Source organism: Saccopteryx leptura, chromosome 8, assembly GCF_036850995.1.
Source record: "Saccopteryx leptura isolate mSacLep1 chromosome 8, mSacLep1_pri_phased_curated, whole genome shotgun sequence".
NCBI lineage: Eukaryota > Metazoa > Chordata > Mammalia > Chiroptera > Emballonuridae > Saccopteryx > Saccopteryx leptura.
In genome coordinates this window covers 75,125,772-75,149,862 of record NC_089510.1, presented here as the reverse complement: position 1 = coordinate 75,149,862, position 24,091 = coordinate 75,125,772, and the positions used below count along the sequence as shown (strand labels likewise).

Below are 24,091 nucleotides of genomic sequence, written 5' to 3'. Positions count from 1 at the left end.
ATACTGTCAAGCAAGTGAGAGTTTTCTCAGTGAAATATTGGACTTCATGCTGCCTGTCTACCAATTCAGACAAATAAGTAGAGATAGAAATTGAATCTTTATGGGCACTTTATGCAGATGGCTGACAATCTAGGGAGACTGCGGGCAGGGGGTTTATTTTCCCAAATTATCTCAACCTCATATCCCCAGATAAACTTTTTTTTAGGGAAGAAAAGGGTAAAGGTTTTGGAATGCCAGGGGAGAGTTCATCAGATCATAGTCAGCAGGCATTTTGTCCTTAGAGCTAAGGTGACCAATCGTCCTCCTTTAGGGAGGACAGGCCTTCTTTTGTAACTTCCGTCCTCCCTTGAAAAGTGTCCTCCTACTTGTCCTCCTTTTTCATATTGACAGACTAATCTATAAATGTCCGTATCCAATTGACGCAGAGTTGATCCATTGTGTGTGATATGATGTATTTGTATCTAAATGAGTACTTTTTTCTTAGTTATTATTAAAAATTAATAGATATGTAAGCATAATTACAATATAATATTACAAATGTTTTTATTATGCATTTATCATATTATAGCGTATTATTGTTTGAATAAAATGTTTCTTTTATTTACAATATTATTTTCTTTATTTTTTTCCTTTTCATTGTCACTTTATTAGAGCACAAAGGCTTTGTGGGCAATCCCCCTGGGGCACAAAGGGAATCCATTGGAGATCTCCTGAGGAGATCTCACTGTAAGGCCAGTGGCCATGGTGGTGGCCATGCAGGCTCACATTGTATTTGGGCAGATGGTAAAGGAACAGTGGAGCCAGAAAATGGTGGGCCATTCTGTTTATTAAAGTCTCATAAGGGCAGATGAGCAAACAGGCAGGGAAGACTGCTTCCCTCTTAATCAGGGCTCCCAAAGCCCAGACTCATTCTCCGGATTCTACGGGACTCACTGGCCCCTATAAGCAAAACAGCACTCCCCAGCAATAGGCTGGATGAAAAATAGACCCCTTCTGCAGCAAACAATGGCCCCTCCCAGGCAGGAAGCCAATTCACAGTTTGCAATCTGCTGCCTTGAGGTCAAGCACTCTAGCCTTTCACAGACTATACACATAGGGCACTGCCCCAGGCCAATGCAACAATTAGGCAAAATAAAAGTGAGCAAACCTGTTTCAAACTTGTTTCTCCCAAAAGCACAAAGGTATATTACTTGCAGATCTTGTTATGTACTTGTTGGGCAAATGAGTTTGTAAAATTTGTATTTTTTGAGTTTGCTCACTTTTAGTGTTAAAAAATGGTGCTGGGCAGTGCCAGTCATGTGATCTGTGAAATTGCAAATTACCTTCTGGCTTGGGAAGGGCCACTGTCTTGCTAATGTTTGCTGGAGAAGTTTTCCCACCAGCAAGTTTTGAAAAAAGAGAAAAAGGAGGAGTTGAAGAGAGAAGCCATGTTTTTGCAGAGAGAGAGAGAGAGAGAGAGAGAGAGAGAAAGTGTGCAGATGGGGAACCAGAGGTGAAGGCTTTTGCGAGCTCCACTGAGACTTGTGGGTCCTTTGCTTCTAGGAGGAACCAGAGAAAATTCTCCTGGTTGTGGAACCAGATAATGTGTCAGGGCTTTGTGAGCTCTGAATAAATGAAGAGGGAAGTGTTTTCCCTGGGTGTTTGCTCATAGGCCGGTGTGAGACTTTAATAAAGGGTGGTCCAACATTTTCTGGCTCCACTGTTTTTTTACTGTCTGCCCAAATCTAATGGGAACCTGCATGTGTATGGCCGCGATGGCAGCAACCCTTGGCCTTACAGTACTGTAGGCCTGTTCCAGGTAGACCTGTTCCTGGAAAAAAGCTTTTACTTGCATTAACCATTAGGCCCACTGACCATAACCAAAGTCACCATTACTCAAGCTTAAGTTTTAACTCTTGAGTTCCCCCTATTATCATTAGCCTTGTTTTCCACCCTATCAATCACTTTCTGCCACAGTGTTGGCACTGAGACTGAAGGGGCATTATCCAATTGTTATTCAGGTTAAGAGTAGCTCCTATGATTCTAGACAAAACAACTTAAGGATATACTATTGAGTGTGAGGGTTTGAGTGGGAGTGGTGTCACAGAATTGAGTGTTTTCATAGATCAAGGTGCCTGTAGTGTGGCCAAGAGGCAAAGCCACAAGTTGTTGCATAATTCAGAAAGAGGCAATTAAGATTTCAACTGGGCTGACAAAACAGTGGACTAAGACAGATCTGAGATGTATTAGGTATTCATTAGATGTGGACTGATTAAATTACATTGTTCTGTATCTGTCTCACAAGAGATTGATGACACTTTAAAAATAACTTTTATATATTTGAAGAATAAAACATAAATATATAACTTCTAAGGTGCTACCTAACCTTGGCACGTCTTTTCATTATTAACCATTTTAAATATATCAGAACCCTATCAATTTGTTGGATTTACCGATTCCTTTACACCAAAGTGGAGCATAACATTTTTATTACTTCAACATAAAGGTTAGTTGAAAACACTTTTTTCTGGGCAAAAAATTAGCATTCGCCATACTCCCAAACCGGTAATTACCACGTGGAACTCCTTTACCCGAAATTCCAGACTGTCTCCAGAAGCAGACCTAGCTCTAGCAAGTTTCCACTGACCCTCCGCAGCCAGTAGCACCAATAACCTGCCCGTTTCTCTCCTACGGCCGCGGTCCCCCGCCTACTCGGATGGCTCCGCCCCCTCCAGCCCTCGCCCCAATTCTTTCACTCCTTTTGTCGCTTTTTTCTCTCCCCGCCCCGATGGCTGCCTTCGATTGGCTATCATGACAGTGCCGCAGCAGGATGCCTTAGAGCCTAGTTCTTACTGGCTAAAGGACAGCCGGCCCTCTCGTGATTGGCTGAAAGGAGAAGACAGCAAGTGTGAGTGCGCCGCGGGTGTGTGGACGCCGCTTTGTTGCCTGAGGGGGGTGGCGGCAGAAGTTAAGGAGATCAGAGGCTAGCGCCTGTCAGGACCCGTGGTCGTCGTCGTTGCACTCACGTCGCCCGGCAGCCTTCAGCGTAGGGACCGCGGCGACAGCAGCCATGAGCGGCGGCGTGTACGGAGGAGGTGAGTGTGCGCGGCCGGACCAGAGCGCGCCGTGCGTACGGGGCTTGTAACCGCCGCCCCCAGCGCCTCCCGCCCCTCCCCTCGGCGGCCGTCCCTTCCGGGCTCCCCTCCCGGGACTCCCGCCTCCCCACCGTCCCCGCCCCATGGTCTGCGGGCGCCCGCGGGCCCCTTCCAGCTTGAGTCCCCGGAGGAGCGGGTTTGAGGACGCGCGCCAGCCTCGCGGCTGGGAGTGCAGCCCCATCCAGGGGGCGGCCCCGGGTCCACCTCCCCGGCGTGTCCGGAAACCGGCCGTGTCGGGGGCGCGCGAGCCCCAACTTGGGAGTTCCCTGCAGTTTGCGAGCGGACGGGGTTTCCGCAGCGTCCCGCGGAGGCGCGGCGAGCGCGGGCGGGCGGGCTGGTCGGAGGAGCGGCGCCTCCCAGGACGCAGCCGTCCGCGCTCCCTGCGCAACTCCTGCCCTCTGTTGCCCGGGCTCTCCGAGTTACCACGTGCCGGGAGTCCCAGGGTCCGGTGTGGTCTCAGCCTCCCCGTTCTGCAGCGCTTTGGCTTGGACAGGCGGCCTGACTTTTCCCAACTTGAGCCTCCGTAGTTGTGGGGGTTTGGAACCCGCCAGCCCACGGTGTGCCTCAGGAATGTGCGGGTCATTGAGAGCTAATGTCCACTTGAGCTTCAGCCTGGAGAGAATCTTCCCCTCCCTTTAATTATCCAGATACGTTGAATTAGGGGCCTTGCCCGTGAGAGTGCCAACAGTTGTGTCTTTCTGACTCACCTACATGGCACAGCACACCTGTATTTCCTAAGCATCTGCTCTCCTTACCCTGCAGTGACCCTTTGAAGTCCCCAAGGTGCATTACTTCATCTGTAACTCAGAGTGTCCTATACAGCTAGATACCCCTTTCTGTCTCTGAACTCCTGTGCCTGTGGGGTCTCTGACCTTCAGGTCTGTGGGGCTGCCATACAAATGTATGTATGAAATTATTTCCTACTAATCTGCCTGATGTTTATTTGCTTATTAGGGCAGCCTAAAGAACTTTTAGAGTGAGGAAAAATTTGTTCCTCCCCCCACTAGCCAGTGGGTGAGTGTGAGACAATGCTTCACTTGCACTCCAAGTGTGGTCCATGGAGCAAGCGTTCAGCATCATCTGCAAGCTTTTTAGGAAGGCTGACTCTCCAGTCTCTGTGAATCTACTGAGTCAGAGCCTCCATTCTTACAGATGTGCCCAGATGTATATGATTCTTGATTTATGTTTGATGAGTTGGGACAACAAGGAGACAGAACAGAGGTGTTGCTGTTGTTACTGTGTCTAGTAAGCACTCTGATTCTGAAGAGTATGGCATTTTATTAGTAGGGGATAAAAGTCAAGTTTTCAAAGTTCTTGTTTTTCAGTGTAGCTTGAGCCTTTTTTGAGGTGGTATGCTGACCCTCACCCCCCTTCTTCCATATTTGTGTTCTTGGTTTTGATTTCTCAAATGTGAATGTCAGTAGTTTCCCATTTTACTTTGGAGAAAGCTGAGTAGATAGATCTTCATGATTTACCTCTTCCTCATCTGAAGATGCAATCCTGACAGAAAAACTGGGTCTGTGTGCCTTTGCTTCTGGAGGCTGTTTGACATTAGATCCACAGATTCTCGGATGTAGGTAGAGGCTGTTCATTGAATATTTCCTTAAAAGGAATCGGTTAATATGATAAAAGTAGAAATGGATGCTAATAATGCTAGTATTTATTAAATATTTATTAAATACCGTGTATTAAGAACTCTTCCCGGGACGGGATCAAAGAAGGGAGGTATAAAGTGAAGCATCCACTGGGTATAATAAAAAACAAATGTCGGAGACTTTCAGAGGTAGGTATAGATGTAACTTTATTGGCCAGTTTCACCTGCGCAGGGGCGAATTCCCTGATGTCCGGAGACACCCTACTCAGTAGGAGCTGCAAATGGGAACCGCCCCTGGTGCTTACAGCTAGATCCTTATATATCCTAAGTAAGCAAGCATAATACAGAAGCAAAAATAGCGGTTACTTATTCGCTAAGGGAGTTGCACACAGCATAGCAACAGGGGCTGGGTCTAGCTCATTGGCGAACTTCAAACATAAACTTCTTTTTTTTTTATATATATATTTTATTTTATTTTATTTATTTTTAATGGGGTGACATCAGTAAATCAAGATACATATATTCAAAGATAACATGTCCAGGTTATCTTGTCGTTCAATTATGTTGCATACCCATCACCCAAAGTCAGACTGTCCTGTCACCCTCTATCTAGTTCTCTTTGTGCCCCTTCCCCTCTCCCTTCCCTCTCCCTCTCCCCCCTCCCCCCGTAACCACCACACTCTTATCAATGTCTCTTGGTCTCACTTTTATGTCCCATCTACGTATGGAATAATGCAGTTCCTGGTTTTTTCTGATTTACTTATTTCACTCCGTATAATGTTGTCAAGATCCCACCATTTTGCTATAAATGATCCGATGTCATCATTTCTTACAAACATAAACTTCTGATAAGGGTCTCTAACCAATGGAATGCAAACGTTTGTCTTCCTTTGTTCTTAGCCTTACAGGGTCCCTATCCTTACCTCCCTGTCTCTGCGTCTACACTCTGGCAATCCCAGCACACTGTCCTGAATCTGACAATTTGATCTTTTCTTGATCCTTACATAAAGCCAGTAGCCACGGCCACCATCACAGCTACCTGGCCTGCGCAGGTTCATATTTGATTCGGACAGACGGTAATGAAACAATGGAGCCAAGAACTGGTGGGCCATTAGCTTTAATCCTAGCTTGCACCTGGGGGGGGGGCAGGGGGCGCAAGAAATAAACACAGTGGGAAAACTTTCCATTCAAGGCTCCCAAAGCCACTGACTTATCTGAGTTTCCTAGAATGAAAGTTTTCTAGGTCACTAGCCTTACTCATCTCTGTTCCCCATCTTCTCTCTGCACAAACTGGCTTCTCTTTCAGCACTCTGCCATCTTGGCTCCTTCTCTCCTCCATGCGGCCTTTCTGTGCTCTCCTCTCTAATGCTAATCTCAGGAACCGAGAGAGAGCAAGCTCCTGGTCTGCCCCACTTTATAGTATAGAAATCAAAACCTTTAATCCAATATACAGTGTGTTCGTAAAGTCATGGTGCACTTTTGACCAGTCACAGGAAAGCAACAAAAAACTATAGAAATGTGAAATTTGCACCAAATAAAAGGAAAACCCTCCCAGTTTCTGTAGGATGATGTGGCAGCATGTGCGCATGCGCAGATGATGATGTAACACCGTGTATACAGCAGAGCAGCCCATGGCCATGCCAGTCGAGATGTGGACGGTACAGAGGAAAGTTCAGTGTGTTCTGTGGCTTGCTAAATTCGAATCTGTAACCAAAGTGCAACGTGAATATCGGCGCGTTTATAACGAAGTGCCACCATATAGGAATAACATTACTCGGTGGGATAAGCAGTTGAAGGAAACCGGCAGTTTGGTGGAGAAACCCCGTTCTGGTAGGCCATCTGTCAGTGACGAGTCTGTAGAGGCTATACGGGATAGCTACTTAAGGAGCCCTAAAAATCTGTGTGTGAGCCCACATGGAACTGCACTGAATAGGTATGAAACTGGGAGAGTTTTCCTTTTATTTGGTGCAGATTTCACATTTCTAGCATCTTTTGTTGCTTTCCTGTGACCGGTCAAAAGTGCACCATGACTTTACAGACACACTGTACAAACAAGGACGTCTCTGATACAAAGTCACTTATCTGAGGCATAATGGGATTCCTCATGAGAATTCACCATCCCACATCATGTAATCAGTCAAGGGTGTGGATGTGGAGAAAAGGTTAGTCTTAAAACTAAGCCTTAGGCTATAACAACCCAGCCTGCTTACAGCCTGTTCTCCAAGCACAATGCAAACTATAAGTGAGCAAACATATATATCATATTTACAAACTTTTTTGACCAAGAGGAGGAGTAGCTAAATTGTATATTCTTAACAGATAGGCAACAGGGTAGTGATTCCTAGAGGAAAAGGGGGGATGGAGATGGGGGAGGGGGCAAAGGGAGTGAAATAGGGGAGAGTGACTGTGTATGGGGCATGCAGGGGCACAGTGCCATGGGTAGAGAGTGTTAATATTGAGTGAGACACTTGATACCATTTCAACACAGTAAATTAAAAATAAAAATTAAGCCTGGCTTATGGTGGTGCAGTGGATAGAGAATCAACCTGTAATACTGAGGTCACTTGATCCAAACCCTGGGCTTGCCTTGTCAAGGCACATAGCAAAAGCAACAAGCAAGCAATGAACAACTAAACTGAAGCAACTATGAGTTGATACTTCTTGATCCCCCTACTCCCTCTCCTTTCTCTGTAAAATCAATAAAAGAATTTTTTTTCCTTTTTTTTTTTAAAGATTTTATTTATTTATTATAGAGAGGGGAGAGAGAGAGAGAAGGTGGGAGGAGCAGGAAGCCTCAACTCCCATATGTGCCTTGACCAGGCAAGCCCAGGGTTTTGAACCGGCAACCTCAGTGTTTCCAGGTTGACGCTTTATCCACTGCGCCACCACAGGTCAGGCTATAAAAGAATTATTCAATATATGACAATAAAAAAAAATTCTTCCAGGGGCTTTTTATGTGTTGCACTGAATACATTGATTAACTCAGTTAATCCACAACAACCATAGGAAATGGTAGTTCTGTTCCCATTTCACTGAAGAAAATGAGTGTTGGGCAAAGAATTGTGAAACGTGTTTAAGTTTACTTGCTTATATTTTGCATTGGCCAGGACAGGGCCAAGTGTGTATAGTCTGTGGAAGGCTGCTAGTGCATGCCCTCAGGGTGGCAGATTGCAAATTGTGGATTGCCTTCCTGCTTGGGAGGGGCCTTTGCTGCTATGGTTTGTAGGAGAAGGGTTTTTTTTCCCCCTTGGACTGTTTTGCAGAGAGAATCCAGAGAAAGAGAGTGCTAAGGTTGGTGGGGCCTGTGAGTCTCGGCGAGTCTGGAGAATGAGTCAGGGCTTTGGGAGCCCTGAGTGAGAGGGAAGCGGTCTTCCCTGTTTTGTCCGCCATTAGAAGACTTTAATAAACGAATGGCCCACCATCTTGCGGCTGCACTGTTCCTTTACCATCTGCCTGAATCCAATAAGAACGTGAACCTGCACAGCCATGGTGGCAGCTACTGGCCCTACAATGAGGTATAAAAATGATTACGTAACCATCCCAAAGCTACATTCTTGTAAAGTACAGTTCCACCGGGTTTACGTAGAGATGCCAGTCCAAATGAATATTTTTTTCTTTTTTCTTTCTTTTTTTTTGTATTTTTCTGAAGCTGGAAACGGGGAGGCAGTCAGACTGACTCCCGCATGCGCCCGACCGGGATCCACCCGGCACGCCCACCAGGGGGCGATGCTCTGCTGCAACCAGAGCCATTCTAGTGCCTGAGGCAGAGGACATGGAGCCATCCCCAGGGCCTGGGCCATCCTCGCTCCAATGGAGCCTTGGCTGCGGGAGGGGAAGAGAGAGACAGAGAGGAAGGGGGTGGTGGAGAAGCAGGTGGGCGCTTCTCCTGTGTGCCCTGGCCGGGAATCGAACCCGGGACTTTTGCACGCCAGGCCTATGCTCTACCACTGAGCCAACCAGCTAGGGCCCAAATGAATTTTTTTTTTTTTTTTTTTTTGTATTTTTCTGAAGCTGGAAGCGGGGAGAGACAGTCGACAGACTCCTGCATGCACCCGACTGGGATCCACCCGGCACGCCCACCAGGGGTGATGCTCTGCCCACCAGGGGGCGATGCTCTGCCCCTCCGGGGGGTCGCTCTGCCCCGACTAGAGCCACTCTAGCGCCTGGGGCTGAGGCCAAGGAGCCATCCCCAGCGCCCGGGCCATCTTTGCTCCAATGGAGCCTTGGCTGCGGGAAGGGAAGAGAGAGACAGAGAGGAAGGAGGGGGTGGGGGTGGAGAAGCAAGTGGACGCTTCTCCTATGTGCCCTGGCCGGCAATCGAACCCGGGTCCCCCGCACGCCAGGCCGACGCTCTACCACTGAGCCAACCGGCCAGGGCCCCAAATGAATTTTTAAGGAGTTTTATTAAAAGGAGGAAATTTGCCTGACCTGTGGTGGCGCAGTGGATAAAGCGTCGACTTGGAAATGCTGAGGTTGCCGGTTCGAAACACTGGGCTTGCCTGGTCAAGGCACATATGGGAGTTGATGCTTCCAGCTTCTCTCCTCCCTCTCTCTCCCTCTCTCTCTCTCCCCCTCTCCTCTAAAAAAAAAAAAAAAAAAAAAAAAAAAAGGAGGAAATTTAATATGCTGGCCGCATATGGCTAACACAAGGCATAGCTGACTCAAATCATGAGTGCCGCATATAGCCCCGAGGCAAGTTATATACCTTTGATCACACACAGGTTGGCAGGAAAAGGAGGAGGGGGAGAAATGACACAATTCATTAGCAAGCTTATAATATTTGTCTATAGTATTTATAACAATATCTCTTCAGAGCCTGACCAGGCAGTGGCGCAGTGGATAGAGAGTCGGACTGGGATGTGGAAGATCCAGGTTTGAGACCCCGAGGTCGCCAACTTGAGCGTGGGCTCATCTGGTTTGAGCAAAAGCTCACCAGCTTGGACTCAAGGTCACTGGCTCCAGCAAGGGGTTACTCGGTCTGCTGAAGGCCCATGGTCAAGGCACAGATGGGAAAGCAATCAATGAACAACTAAGGTGTTGCAACACGCAGTGAAAAACTAATGATTGATGCTTCTCATCTCTCCGTTCCTGTCTGTCTGTCCCTGTCTATCCTTTCTGACTCTCTGTCTCTGTCTCTGTAAAAAAAAAAAAATCTCTACACATTAAAACTTACAAGGTAAAACAATAGCGGAAAATGTTCTACATATAAAAAGATATTCCTAAATTTTCTAGTGTTCATTTGCTATTCCTTTGTTTAGAGGTATATACATTAATTACACGTTTTCAGAAAGGGGGGGGGGTCTATAGGGCGCCAGGAGATAAGTATCAGTGAATGGTCCATTAAAGAAGGAAAAAGAGGAGAGGAAAAGACTTGCTTAATCTCTCCTTCCCCTCCCCACACCTGGCTAGGTTTTTACCCTGTTTCTCACAGAAGTGGGGGAAGGGGCAATCTAAGTCTCCCCAGCACAAAATCTCTTTACAACACAGTGCTGTTGTCTATCCTGAGCTGGTGCGAATCACGCACAAGTATAAAAATCATATTTACAAAATCTCTCTGTAACTTATGCTTAACCCAAATTATAAAATACCCTTTAAGCTTCCTAGTAAAAGAGGTTTCCTACACAGTATGTCTCTGCAAGCCAGAAAACTCCCACATCCCTTTACTTTCACTCCCTACAGAAAGGAGAGGACAAGAAACCTGACTTTTTCTCCTAAAACATGAATATTAATTTTTCAATTCTTTGGTACCTTACCACAACATAAGTTCCTAGTAAATGGGGAGCAAGAATCTCTGTGATGAAGAAAAGACATTTTACCATTGAAAAGAGTTTTTTGGTTGTTTTTCCATAAGTCATTTTTAAAATATATAACCATAGCATATTTGTGTATGGTTATGGTTTAGGTATTCAGGATAAACATCTTGTTTCTTATTTGCTCTGTAAATAGATCTTAAAGCCTATTTCCCATCTGTATGGCCAGTGGTCACCGCCATCGTGGCCATGCAGATTCTCATTGAATTCGAGCAGACCATAAAGCAGCGGTTCTCAACCTGTGGTCATGACAGGTTGAGAACCGCTGCTCTAAAGTATAATAAGAGACTTTTCTCTGAATTTGAATGTGAAAAGACCTATTAGCTTTTTCCCTCAGCACTAAACTTTATGTCCTAAAAATCTTTGAAATATGCAAACTTTGATGATACCTTTATTTTAATGATATTTTTCCTTGGTCTATATTAATATACATTAAACTGTTATTCTTCAGGGTCTCTACTTGGGACTTTGCTAAGTTTCTTCTCTAATTGCATGACATATTTTTCTTAATGTATGAAAAATGGTGCTGGAGTGTGCTGATATTTTCACTTTGCCCCTCCAGGTCCACTTCCCATGCATTTCCACCCTCTCTGTGCCCTAGAAGACTGACCCATGTAGACTGACTGCGTCAGTGGGCTCCTTGACCTCTGGTTTGTCCAGTGGTAGGGTAACCAGACTCCTGCTTAGTGCCGCATGTCCTCATACAATTATTAAAAGGGACCTTTTCACACTGAGAAGTGGCCCAGTTTGGATGAGACATTACAAGAATACCCTCGCCCATGGGGAGGAGGAGTAGAGAGGTTGGCATGTTTGTTAGCCTGGATCCTTCCCCTCAGACTCAGCCAAGGCCACTCCGTCCCTCAACTGAAGGTCATAGCTCTTTCCAAGATGGTGTTCTCCCTGGGGTCTGGAAATAGTTCCTTTTTCATTCCTTCAGCTCTAGGGTTAGCAACAGATCTCTGATATTTTAGTCCTAGAGTACCGTACTGTTTTTTTATTATTCTCCTATACAGTATTGCCTATATCTCTGTAAATTGTCCCATTAATAAGTGAATTCTGAAATTATCCGATTTCAATGTAGCATCTTTTTTCATGATTGAACCTGTACTGGTACACCTCATATGACATTATTTTTAAATAAATGATTTCTAGTTTAAATTAAAACTAGGTTCAAGTTAGTAATGTGTAAATGTAATGCCTGTTTTAAATGTTATGAAGATTTTACATATATTCTTATTTATGCATGTTAAATAGTCTTAATTTTTATATGATACTGGTAAGGTTTTTTTTTTGTGTTTTTGTTGTTGTTGTTGTTGTTTTTTGTATTTTTCTGAAGCTGGAAAGGGGGAGAGACAGTCAGACAGACTCCCGCATGTGCCCAACCGGGATCCACCCGGCACGCCCACCAGGGGCGATGCTCTGCCCCTCCAGGGCGTCGCTCTGCCGCGACCAGAGCCACTCCAGCGCCTGGGGCAGAGGCCAAGGAGCCATCCCCAGTGCCCGGGCCATCTTTGCTCCAATGGAGCCTTGGCTGCGGGAGGGGAAGAGAGAGACAGAGAGGGAGGAGGGGGGGTGGAGAAGCACATGGGCGCTTCTCCTATGTGCCCTGGCCGGGAATCGAACCCGGGTCCCCCGCACGCCAGGCCGACGCTCTACCGCTGACCCAACCGGCCAGGGCCGATACTGGTAAGTTTTGAATGCTAATCATCCTCTCATCTTTTCAGATGAAGTCGGAGCCCTTGTTTTTGACATTGGATCCTATACTGTGAGAGCTGGTTATGCTGGTGAGGACTGTCCCAAGGTAAGTGTAATGTTAGAGTTAAGTTGATATATAAGGGCCGTTCCTGTAAAATGAAATTCATGCGGAAAATACTGACTCAAATATGATAAAAGACATTAGTTGGGAGGGTGACTCCTTAACAGCTAAAACTAGTATATGATGTATTTGACTCTTCCAGGTGGATTTCCCCACAGCTATTGGTATGGTGTTAGAAAGAGATGATGGAAGCACATTGATGGAAATCGATGGTGATAAAGGCAAGCAAGGCGGTCCAACCTATTACATAGATACTAATGCCCTGCGTGTTCCCAGGGAGAATATGGAGGCCATTTCACCAATGAAACATGGGACAAGTACGATTTTTTTTCTGTGTAAATAACTATAAATATAGAGTATACTTGGTACGTTTATTTTATTTATTTGTGTGTGTGTGACAGAGACAGAGAGAGGACAGATAGGGACAAACAGACAGGAAGGGGGAGAGATGAGAAGCATCAGTTCTTCATTGCGGCTCCTTAGTCTTAGTTGTTCATTGATTGCTTTCTTGTATGTGTCTTGACTGGGGGGGGGGGGGGCAGGCTGCAGCACAGCGAGTCCCGCCTTGCTCAAGCCAGTGACCTTGGGCCAAGCCAGCAGCCACATGATCAAGCTGGTGACCTTAGGGTTTCCAACCAGGGTCCTCTGCATCGCAGTCCGATGCTCTATCCAATGTGCCACTACCTGGTCAGGCTATGTAGGAACTGTTTCCCAGTCAAGTTCCCAGATGCCAGCCAACCGGTCAACCTTGCAAGCAAGCCTTTTTCAGGCCTGCTGTGTTAACTCGTTTTTGTACAGCAAGTAAATGAATTTGTTAGTGAGTTCAAAGTTTGAGTATAGGTCAGAAAGACTTTTAAGACATGAAGCTACATTATATTACCCAGAAGGGTTTAAAATAGAACAGGGTTGCAGATGGGGTTTCTTGTGAAAATTTGTTGTGTATATAACCAATAGAGACGGAAGAAGGTGCCCATGAAGGTGAGTGTGAAGGAACATTTAGGGATGTGAGAGAAAATTCTGGAGGACAAAAGGAAAAGTTCTGGAAGTTTAGAAGTCCAGCGATTCTCATTGTTGGCTGTGGCATTGAGATTTACACGTAGGAAGGGGATAGAGAAATTAGAACTACTTATGGTGTCTATTGACTGAGAACTATATCCAGCTAGGCCTGCAGAAGTATGTTGTACAAGTAATGACATTTCTTTGGACTGTGGCAGAAAACGTTTGTAAACTCTCAGTTGTGTCAGTAATTTCGAGGTCAAGAGAAATTACCAATGTGAAATAGTCACTGGATTTGCTCATGAAAAGGTCAAAACGGACTCAGGAAAAGAGTTTTAATGTAATGTTCATGTGGAAGCTAAATTGGATACACATTATTTTAGTCTCTGAATATTTTTTGTTTTTTAATTTTATTTTCTGAAATAGATTATAAAGTTTTTGAATGTCAGGTCTAGCTCGTACAGTTCTTTTACTGTTTTGATCACATACTAGGCCTCTAATAAGTACTTATTTAATAATATTTATTTGATACTTTAAGTCTATTAGATACATTACTTATATTTGGGACAGGTCTTGGGATTGTGATACTGTTGGGGCTGAAGAAAGCAAAAAGGAGTTCTGTGTTCAGAAACAAAGATGATGTCTATGTAAGGTACCATGTTATGAAGTGAAACTGTCGAGAAAGTAGGGTCTGTGTATCAAAGTATTTAATGCTAAATTGTAGAAATAATCATTCAAAAGATGCAGTTTATCTTCAACTAAGCATTGTTTTCAAGGTATTAATTTTCTATTGTAGTTGAAGACTGGGATAGTTTCCAGGCTATTTTGGACCATACCTATAAAATGCATGTCAAATCAGAACCCAGCCTGCATCCTGTCCTCATGTCAGAAGCACCGGTAGGAGCAAGACTTTCTTTGTTAAGTTTCTCTTGTTTCTCCCATTCGTCTGAAGAATTCTTCCTTTTTCTTTAAAAAAGAATAGAAATTTATATTTTGAAAATTAGGAAAAAGGGGATATATTTTTAAATAATATAACTTTCATTATTTCAATAAAAAATATATTCAAAGAAGATTATCAAAGCATCATAATGGATTCTGGTAGTTATTTGTTAATTTTTTTCCATGGATTTATTTAATATTTGAATCCTTAGGCTGCTTTCCATTTTGGTTTGTGAATTGTCCTTTGTGTTCCAAGTGTAGTAGTACATATTTGCTTTATAATCTGGTCTCCAAGAGAGAAGTCAAATGTTGAATGAGGGATGCAAATTGCTAGACCGAAGTATTTCATGAAATATATAAGTTATCAATATTCTGGTATTGTATAAGTTATCAATATTCTGTTATTGTTTCTAACCTCTAGTTTCTTTATGAGTAGCAACTGTAAGTATGAAAATTTGGGCGTTTTAAAATTCATACTTAGATTTCTGGATGACTAGATTCACGTCACATTTAATAATACTTTATAACAATACTAATTCTCTTAATTGAAAACTTGGTAATTTCTAGAATTCATTGTAGCAGATAATTTTACCTCTTATTAAATGATAACCAAATTTTAATTTATATTTATTTATTAATTTTGTTTACAAAGAAATAGAAATGAATATAGTATTATGAAGATTACACTCGGCAACAGTTTTTTTTTTCATTTTCTGTTGCATGAGGTTTTATAACTGTTTCTATATATTTCTGCATCGCTGATTCCAAATCTGAAATCCGTTTTTTGGTGCATGCTTTAATTTTTATGCAATTTTAATTTCTTTTTGTTACAGTTAATGGCATGCATTGGTTTTTAAATTGGAGTTAAAGGGCAACGACTCTTGGATTGAACATAACCACAAGGCAATTAATGTTTTACAGACATCACTTTTACATAATTGTAGTTGTTTTTAAGTGTAAGAAATATTATCTGATAAAAACACCCTCTTATTTTGTTTTAAGATTGAATCATGGCTTCTTCGAGTAGGCGTAAATGTAAGAATAGTCCTAACACCTTCTGTTATATATGTGGCTGTTACATACTTCAACGTCAAAGGTGCAATATTTCATCATTTGTGACACGTGCATATATTGCTTATTTTCCCCTTGGCGATCAAGACAAGAATTGGGCTCCTCATATTGTGTGTCATAATTGTGAGGGAATGCTTTGTGACTGGACAAAAGGAAAACGCAAAGGAATGCCATATGGTATTTCCATGGTTTGGCGTGAACCTAAGGACCACAGCAGTGACTGTTATTTCTGTCTGATCCATACAAAAGGCATCGGCAAGAAAAAACGGCATATGATCGCATATCCTAATATTCCTTCAGCAATACAACCTATCCCACACTCTGAGACGCTCCCAGTTCCAATTTTCAATGGTTTTATTTCTTGTAAGGATGAAGAAAGTGAACATGGTGATCAAGTGTATTTTGATAAGATGCATGAGGAAATGGTTGTAGAATCTGAAGGGTCTTCTTCTGATGCCAAGCAGTCATTAACCCCTCAGCAGTTTAGCCAATCCTAATTGAATGACTTGGTAAGAATGATATAAAAATTATCCTTGACTTCCTGAAGTATGAGGAGCATAACTGGATCATTTGTGTGGATCTTAAAATGGTAAATTTCATGCTAGGCCATCAGAGAGGTTTCACGAAGTATCCTTGCTTTCTATGTTTATGGGACAGCCGAGCTCAGGAGAAACAATAGACACAGAAGGAGTGGCCGAAACGTGAAGCTCTGGAAGTAGGGATGCAAAATATTGTGAATGAACTTGTAGTTAATCGAGACAGGATCATTTTTCCCCCACTTCAAATCAAACTTGGCTTAATGAAGCAGTTTGTTCAGGCTTTGAATAGAGAAAGTGAATGCTTTCAACATATTATTTCTGCTTTTCCTGCCTTGTCTTTCGAGAAGATAAAAGCCAGGTGTATTTGATGGACCTTAAATTCAGCCTAACCAGGCGGTGGCGCAGTGGATAGAGCATCGGACTAGGATGCGGAGGACCCAGGTTTGAGACCCCAAGGTCGCCAGCTTGAGTGTGGGATCGTCTGGTTTCAGCAAGACTCACCAGCTTGGACCCAAGGTCACTGGCTTGAGCGAGGGGTTGCTCGGTCTGCTGTAGCCCCACTGTCCATATGAGAAAGCAATCAATGAACAACTAAAGTGTCACAACGAGAAACTGATGATTGATGCTTCTCATCTCTCTCTGTTCCTGTCTGTCTGTTCCTATCTATTTCTCTTTCTCTGACTCTCTCTCTGTAAAAAAAAAAAAAAAATTGAGCCCTTATACGTGATGAAGAATTTGCCAAGATGAATAAGGAGGAAAAAGTAGCATGGCAGTCTTTTGTGGCAGTTACAAAGAACTTCCTTGGCAACAAAAAAGCAGAAAACCATGAACTTTTGGTTCAAAGGATGCTGTTGGCTTTCCGCGACATTGGATGTAACATGAGCGTTAAGATTCACTTCCTGAACAGTCACCTTGATAAGTTTCCTGAAAATCTTGGAGCTGTTAGTGATGAGCAGACTACTGCTGGAGCATCAAACGAGATTGTCCTCAACAAGTACACAAACGCAAGAGCTACAAACGCAAATTTTTGCCTGAATAGAATTTAAATAAGTTTTACGACAGTTTTATGATTAAAATAAGTTTTTAATATGTTCTATTTCAAAATTGTAGACAAATTCTGATGCAATCATATCTTTTAGTGTATTAGTGTATTTACTGCATTATATAAATTATTATATTTTCACAAAGATGATGCCCAAGAAGACATTTTACTTTATTATATTAAACTAAGTGTTGAAAATTTTATAATATAATGAAAACCTAAAATCTTGTATTGCATAAAGCTATAGCTTACAGAGAAAAACTAATGTCAGATTTGAGATCAGCACACTAGAATTAGGTAAGAACAAGTGTTTTTGTGGATGCAACAAAAATTTTGTTCCCCAGCGTTATTTGCCATAATATTTTATTCTGTTTTTAATGTTTTACATCTTTGTTAATATAATGCTGTAATGATTCTGGAGATAAATCCATATTTTAGTTTTTAAACAACAAATCACTTGTATTTCTCTCTCTCTTCTCCAGTGGAACATTAGAGCCAAGAGAGAGAAACTGACAGAGTTGATGTTTGAACACTACAACATCCCCGCCTTCTTCCTTTGCAAAACCGCAGTTCTGACAGCGTATCCTTGAAAGAGTAGTGCTTAGCTTCTTTCTAAAAGTGAGTGTGGTGCTCCCGAAGACAGTGCCGCAGCAGGAAGACGGAGCCAGTTCTTGCTTGTTCAGAGAAGTAGATTGTTTGTCCTATAGAATTTCCCACATTTGTGAATTTTGCTGACTGATGATGTTTTTAGCCCGGCAATTCTCACATTTACACACAAAACTTTTTTTTTTTTTTTTTAATTTTATTCTTATTTATTTATTTATTTATTTAATTTTTTTTTTTTGCATTTTTCTGAAGCTGGAAATGGGGAGAGACAGTCAGACAGACTCCCTCATGCGCCCGACCGGGATCCACCCAGCACGCCCACCAGGGGGTGATGCTCTGCCCCTCCGGGGCGTTGCTCTGTCACGACCAGAGCCACTCCAGCACCTGGGGCAGAGGCCAAGGAGCCATCCCCAGCGCCCGGGCCATCCTTGCTCCAGTGGAGCCTCGCTGCGGGAGGGGAAGAGAGAGACAGAGAGGAAGGAGAAGGGGAGGGGTGGAGAAGCAAATGGGCGCTTCTCCTGTGTGCCCTGGCTGGGAGTCGAACCCGGAACCCCTGCACACCAGGCCGACGCTCTACCACTGAGCCAACCGGCCAGGGCCCACACAAAACTTTTTATATGTGTGTATTGTATCTGGCAGTATTTACCAAATGGAAATTAAAACAGAACCTTTATAATTTTATATACTTAGTTTTATTTTAAGTAAATCAATAATAAGTATTATGTTTTAATATAAGTAAAATATTTTAATGAAAAATAGCTGTTTTCCAAAACCAAGAGAATTAATGAAAAGAGTAGTATTGTTTTACACTTTTCAGATATCTTTAATGTTGGAGTTAATAGCAGAAGGTGAAGTCTCCAATCTGGCTTTTGCATTCAGTCAGCAGTTTATCACACATGACATATCCTCTGGGAAAATCCCTTATATATTTATGAGAGAATCACATTGAAAAAGACATCTTAGTGTTACTCTAAAAATTATTTTTAAATTTTATTTAGAAAGAGAAGGGAGAGAGAGAAACATTGATTTGTTGTTCCACTTACTTATGCATTCATTGGTTGATTCTTGTATGTGCCCTGACCAGGGATCATACCACCTTGGAGTGTTGGGATGATGCTCTAACCAACTGAGCTATCCAGCCAGAACTACATTGTTTTGACTTGTCAAATATTATGGCCTTGGGATTTTTTAATACATACAAATTACTGAAAATTCCCAAGAGCTTTTGTTTATATGGGTTATATCTATCAATATTACTATTGGACAAATTAAAACTAAGAATTTACCATTTACTTATTGGTTCATTTACAGTAACAAAACAGACCTGTTAACACAAATAACATTTTTATGAAGGGTCAATATATTTTGTAAAACAAAACTATTAACAAGAAGACTAGCATTGTTTTATCTGACTTAATTGATGATAGGTGGGTTCTCATATCTTCCGGCCGCAGGCTCTGTCCTATTGACACCTTAAACTCATAAGGAAGGCCAGTTTTCTGCTGTCCAAGCTGCATAGGTGTAGAATACATCCAGTTAAGAAAGTAGTAAAATCATAGAATTCATGAGTACTGCTCTTGTTTTTGAAAAGTGGATTACTCTCTGTTCTGTCTCCCCATTTGTGTTGGGCCCCCTTAAATTTAGTCCTGTACTGGAGTAGTTTAACCGGTAGCCAGAGATTTGGGTAGATTTTATTCTCCGATTATGGGTTACACCCATCTGTGCTTCTCTAGTTTCCGAGGTTTCTGCCTTAAGTGCCCAGCTTTTTTCCTGCCACTGCTTTGCTAACAAGCCACAGCCATGGACCTGGGAGCACTTTCAGGCAAGAGAGCGGCAAATTGCAATTCTTACTATTAATACTTTGAGTTACAGCTTTATGAGAATCGATACTAGCTGAATTTTGAGTGCTCTTTTAATCACTTTCCAGCATCTTAAAATGGTCACTTAAAATAATTTGTCAGGCCCTAGCTGGGTTGCTCAGTTGGTTAGCGTATTGTCCTGTTACACCAAGGTTGTTGGTTCAATCCCTGGTCAGGACACAACCAATGAATGCATAAATAAGTGAAACAACAAATCTCCTCCCCCCCCCTAAAATTAATAAATAAAATTTCTTTTGAAAAATAAAAGTAATTTGCCCAGATTTTATAATTGCCATTTGTTGTAGGAGGGTCCACAAATGTTTATGCCACTTTTTAGCGTGGTGTTAACTGTATCAGTTTGTTCTAATAGTGAGTGTCAGTTGTTGACCAGAGGTCAATAGAGTACCAATAATAGCAAATATAAATCACTAAATATCTTTCTTGCTGTTTATTTCTCAGACCTCTTACCTCTGATCATCCCTACACATTTCTTGGTTTTCTGCCCTTACCCCTTTATCTCTCCTGACATGCTCTTTCTGGCTTAATTTACCAATTTCCTTGACTTGAGGTACCAGTATTCTGCAATAAATTCCTAACCATATCTGTATCCCAGATCTTTCCTGTGAGCTCTAGTCTCGGCTGCCTACTAGAACATTTTTTTTGGTTATCTGCATAGACCTTTTAAACTCATTATGTATTATGTTCAAAACTGACTCTATCTTCACTCCTCATATTTAGTTTCTCCTTTTGTGTGTCATTTTACTTCCAGTTGCCCAGACTAGAAATCTTTCTCTTTAACCCTTCAAATGTATCAGTTATCAAGACCTATATAACTTTTTACCAACCATCTCCCAAATCCATTTATTTCTCTCTATCCACTACCCTTGCCTTGCCTTAGGTGCAGGCTGTTTCCAGGATTACTGCAACCCTTCCTTCCTCCTTTCTTGCTCATTCTTAACTCTGCAGCTCTAATAATCTTTATTAATTTCAGCCTGCTTTAAGCCACAATTATCTTCCATATTTGTTCCTTTATCCTTTTAGGCTGTACTGAACTAGTGTGTTTCTTTTCTTTTTTCTTTTTTGAGAGAGAGTAAGGGAGAGAGAGGAGAGAGATGAGAAGCATCAACTCATAGTTGCTTCACTTTAGTTGTTCATTGCTTCTCATACGTTCCTTGATCAGGGTTGGGCTCAAGCTGAGCCAGTGACCCCATGGTCAAGCTGGCAAGCCTGCTCTCAAGCCAGTGACCACAGGGTTTTGAACCTGGGACATTAATGCCCTAGGTTAATGCTCTATCTACTGTGACATTCCCAGTCAGATCTATTGCATTTCTTTGACCTCACCTGTTTTCTTGACTGGCAGCCTTTTCTCCATGTCCCCATCCCTAGATTACACTTGAAATCTCAAGGATTGGCTAATATCCTCCCCCGCCTCCCAAAAGCATCTTGAGCTGTTCTTTTTACAGCTTTTCTTACTGATTTCTACTTTCCTAAACAAGATATCCTTCAGACCAGAGTCAGATGGTTCACCTTTGTGTGTCTCCTGTGCTTAAGAAATGACAATACCTGAATAGCCTCTCTCCTTTCCTCCTTTATTAAACATCACACGTTATTGGCACATAATAGATGCTCAGTAAATACTGATGGCCAGATGAATGGCCCTATTTCTAAACTGGTTTAAGATGCTTGGGGCAGAGCTGTGAAAAACAGGATATGCCAATATTCACTGGCTATTGAATTTACCTGGATTAGCTCTTCCCATTGTGTTGAGGAGATGGGAACTGCCACTCAGCTGCCACACTGCTGAAATACTTTAAAATTTATTTGGCCCTGGCCGGTTGGTTCAGCGGTCGAGCGTCGGCCTGGTGTGCGGGGGAACCCGGGTTTGATTCCCGGCCAGGGCACATAGGAGACGCGCCCATTTGCTTCTCCACCCCCCCCCCCTCCTCTCTGTCTCTCTCTTCCCCTCCCGCAGCCAAGGCTCCATTGGAGCAAAGATGGCCCGGGCGCTGGGGATGGCTCCTTGGCCTCTGCCCCAGGCGCTAGAGTGGCTCTGGTCGTGGCAGAGCGACACCCCGGAGGGGCAGAGCGTCGCCCCTGGTGGGCGTGCCGGGTGAATCCCGGTCGGGCGCATGTGAGAGTCTGTCTGACTGTCTCTCCCCGTTTCCAGCTTCAGAAAAATACAAAAAATATATATATTTATTTATTTATTTTGGACAGAGAGAGAGAGAGAGAGAGAGAGAGGAATAGAGAGGGACAGACAGACAGGAGGGGAGAGAGATGAGAAGCATCAATTCTTCATTGCGGCACTTTAATTATTCATAGATTGCTTTCTCATATGTGCCTTGATTGTGGGGCTACAGAAGACCGAGTAACCCCTTGCTCGAGCCAGCGACCTTGGGCTCAAGCTGGTGAACCTTGCTCAAACCAGATGAACCCACACTCAGGCTGGCGACTTTGGGGTTTTGAACCTGGGTCCTCGGTGTCCCAGTCCGACTCTATCCACTGCGCCACCGCCTGGTCAGGCACTTTTAATAGTTAGAGACAATATTTTTAGTTCCTAGCTCAAACTCTATAGCCTCCCACTGTTCATACCAAGTTCTGTGGATTTTGTTTAAAAAGAGGGAGGGGAGATTCTCAATTTGTTATAAGCCCTTTGATGTATCTCCAGAGACTTTGCGTGTGTGATTGTGTTATTTTGACCATTCAACAGATGTTTCTCTCTGGGAGAAAGGTTTCCCCAAGTTCCTCATACCACCACTCTGGAAGTAGTCCTGCCTATTGTCATTTATTTTTAGTCAGCCATTATCTGACACTCATTTTAACCCCTAGATTCACTTTAGCACCTTAATAAAACCTTTCCTTTATAATAAACATTTTTAGGAGCCTTGATCCTTATTTTCCTTAATGCTTTAAACTAGATTTGCTAATGGGCGTTCTACAGGGCTTATTTTGGACAGTGGAGCCACTCATACCACTGCAATTCCAGTTCATGATGGCTATGTCCTTCAGCAAGGTAGTTACTTCATCAGCCTGCATTGAGATAATGTTAGTTGTTAGAAGGAGACAGATAATAAAACTGTACTGTCAAAACATACCCAGTTTAAATGTCTTTTTTAAAAGAGATTTTTAAAAATTGGGGTATGTATTGCAGATTTTAAGCTAATACATGTCTTTTTATTTCTTTGGGTTATTTTTTTCTTTTTTAAAGAGGTGTGGGGGACAGATAAACAAGAAGGGAAAGAGATGAGAAGCATCAACTCATAGTTGCAGCACCTTAGTTGTTCATTGATTGCTTTCTCATATGTGCCTTGACGGGGGCAGGAGGGGCTCCAGCCAGGCTAGCGATCCCTTGCTCTAGCCGTCGACCTTGGGCTTCAAGCCAGCGACGATGGGGTTAGTTTATGATCCACTGCTCAAGCTGGCAACCTTAGGGTTTCAAACCTGGGGCCTCAGTGTCCCGGGCCAACGCTCTGTCCACTGTGCCACCACCTGCTCAGGCACTGATGCATGTCTTTGTGCGTACTTTTGGGAGGGATACTTCTGTTAACTCTACTTGGATGTCAATTATTCATGTATAAATCCACAAGGACATTTTGTCCCAAACTGTTTGGATTTAATGCTGTCTCAGCCTGTTTAATCTGTTTCATAGGTATTGTGAAATCACCTCTTGCTGGAGACTTCATTACTATGCAGTGCAGAGAACTCTTCCAGGAAATGAATATAGAACTGATTCCTCCATATATGATTGCATCCAAAGTAAGTATAACTGAATATTCTTTTTGGAATTTATCTCCAGCTCTTCACCTCATGTTGTGAGCCCTGTTAACCTGTCCTGTGCTCTTGGTACTCAGGAACCTGTGCGAGAAGGATCTCCCGCAAACTGGAAAAGGAAAGAGAAGTTGCCGCAGGTGACAAGGTCTTGGCACAATTACATGTGTAATGTAAGTAACCATTATCCTCTTTATGAAAGAGGTACAGCCTGTAAGTCTTTGAATACAATGTGAGCACTGTTTTCAATCTTTACATTTTTAATGGCATTTTATGAACAGAATTAATAGCTTTTCTGGCTGGGGTTGCTTTATATGTCAACGAACTACTATATACTCATTTGGATTATTGTGGTGAGACTTGGAAGGAACTTTGGCTTTGGGGTGAAAACAAATATTATGCTATTCTGGACTTTTCTTTTTTGGTGGAGAGAATGGTTTATGTCTATAGCAATCTCTTGGTATGGCTGTTATGTTCTCTTTCCTAACATAAGTCTGCCATAAAAACAAACAAAAACGTAGTATTGTTTATAGCAAGGAGCCAATGAGAGATCCTCTTTACTAAACATGTATTTCTGAACATAGGGCTTACTGACTGGGATAGGTTAGTAAAACGACCTGGCATAGCATAGATAGATGTTCATTTCTCAAAGTAAAAGGATATGAAAGTCAATTTACTATGGCAGAGATATAGTGTATTTGACTTTTTGGCACCTAAAGATAGAGGTTTTTGTAGGTGTGTGGTACAAGGAAAAATTGTGAAAATGATTACCAATTTTGATTAGATAGTAGACAAGATTTATCCTTAGCCACCCAGAGGTTATATGTATTTTAAAGCAAATTTCAAAATTGTTTTACACTATATAAAGTCACTGAAGCTTACATCAAGTGCATTGGATATGCTTATCTATATATGTA

The 24,091-nt window shown here is 42.7% G+C and overlaps 1 protein-coding gene across 2 annotated transcripts in view; it reads left to right on the top strand.

The window, feature by feature from the left end:
• Positions 1 to 24,091, top strand: part of LOC136379459 (actin-like protein 6A) — a 46,280-nt gene that overhangs the window by 6,907 nt on the left and 15,282 nt on the right. The window contains exons 1-8 of one of the 2 annotated variants that reach the window (XM_066346846.1): positions 3,415 to 3,601; positions 12,263 to 12,339; positions 12,497 to 12,671; positions 14,147 to 14,247; positions 17,424 to 17,521; positions 22,325 to 22,419; positions 23,056 to 23,162; positions 23,258 to 23,347. In XM_066346846.1, coding sequence (XP_066202943.1) covers positions 12,521 to 12,671; positions 14,147 to 14,247; positions 17,424 to 17,521; positions 22,325 to 22,419; positions 23,056 to 23,162; positions 23,258 to 23,347 — 642 coding nt within the window. In that variant the 5' untranslated portion in view covers positions 3,415 to 3,601; positions 12,263 to 12,339; positions 12,497 to 12,520. Of the gene's footprint in view, positions 1 to 3,414; positions 3,602 to 12,262; positions 12,340 to 12,496; positions 12,672 to 14,146; positions 14,248 to 17,423; positions 17,522 to 22,324; positions 22,420 to 23,055; positions 23,163 to 23,257; positions 23,348 to 24,091 lie in introns of those variants that run through there. The other variant, XM_066346845.1, reaches the window with a different exon arrangement.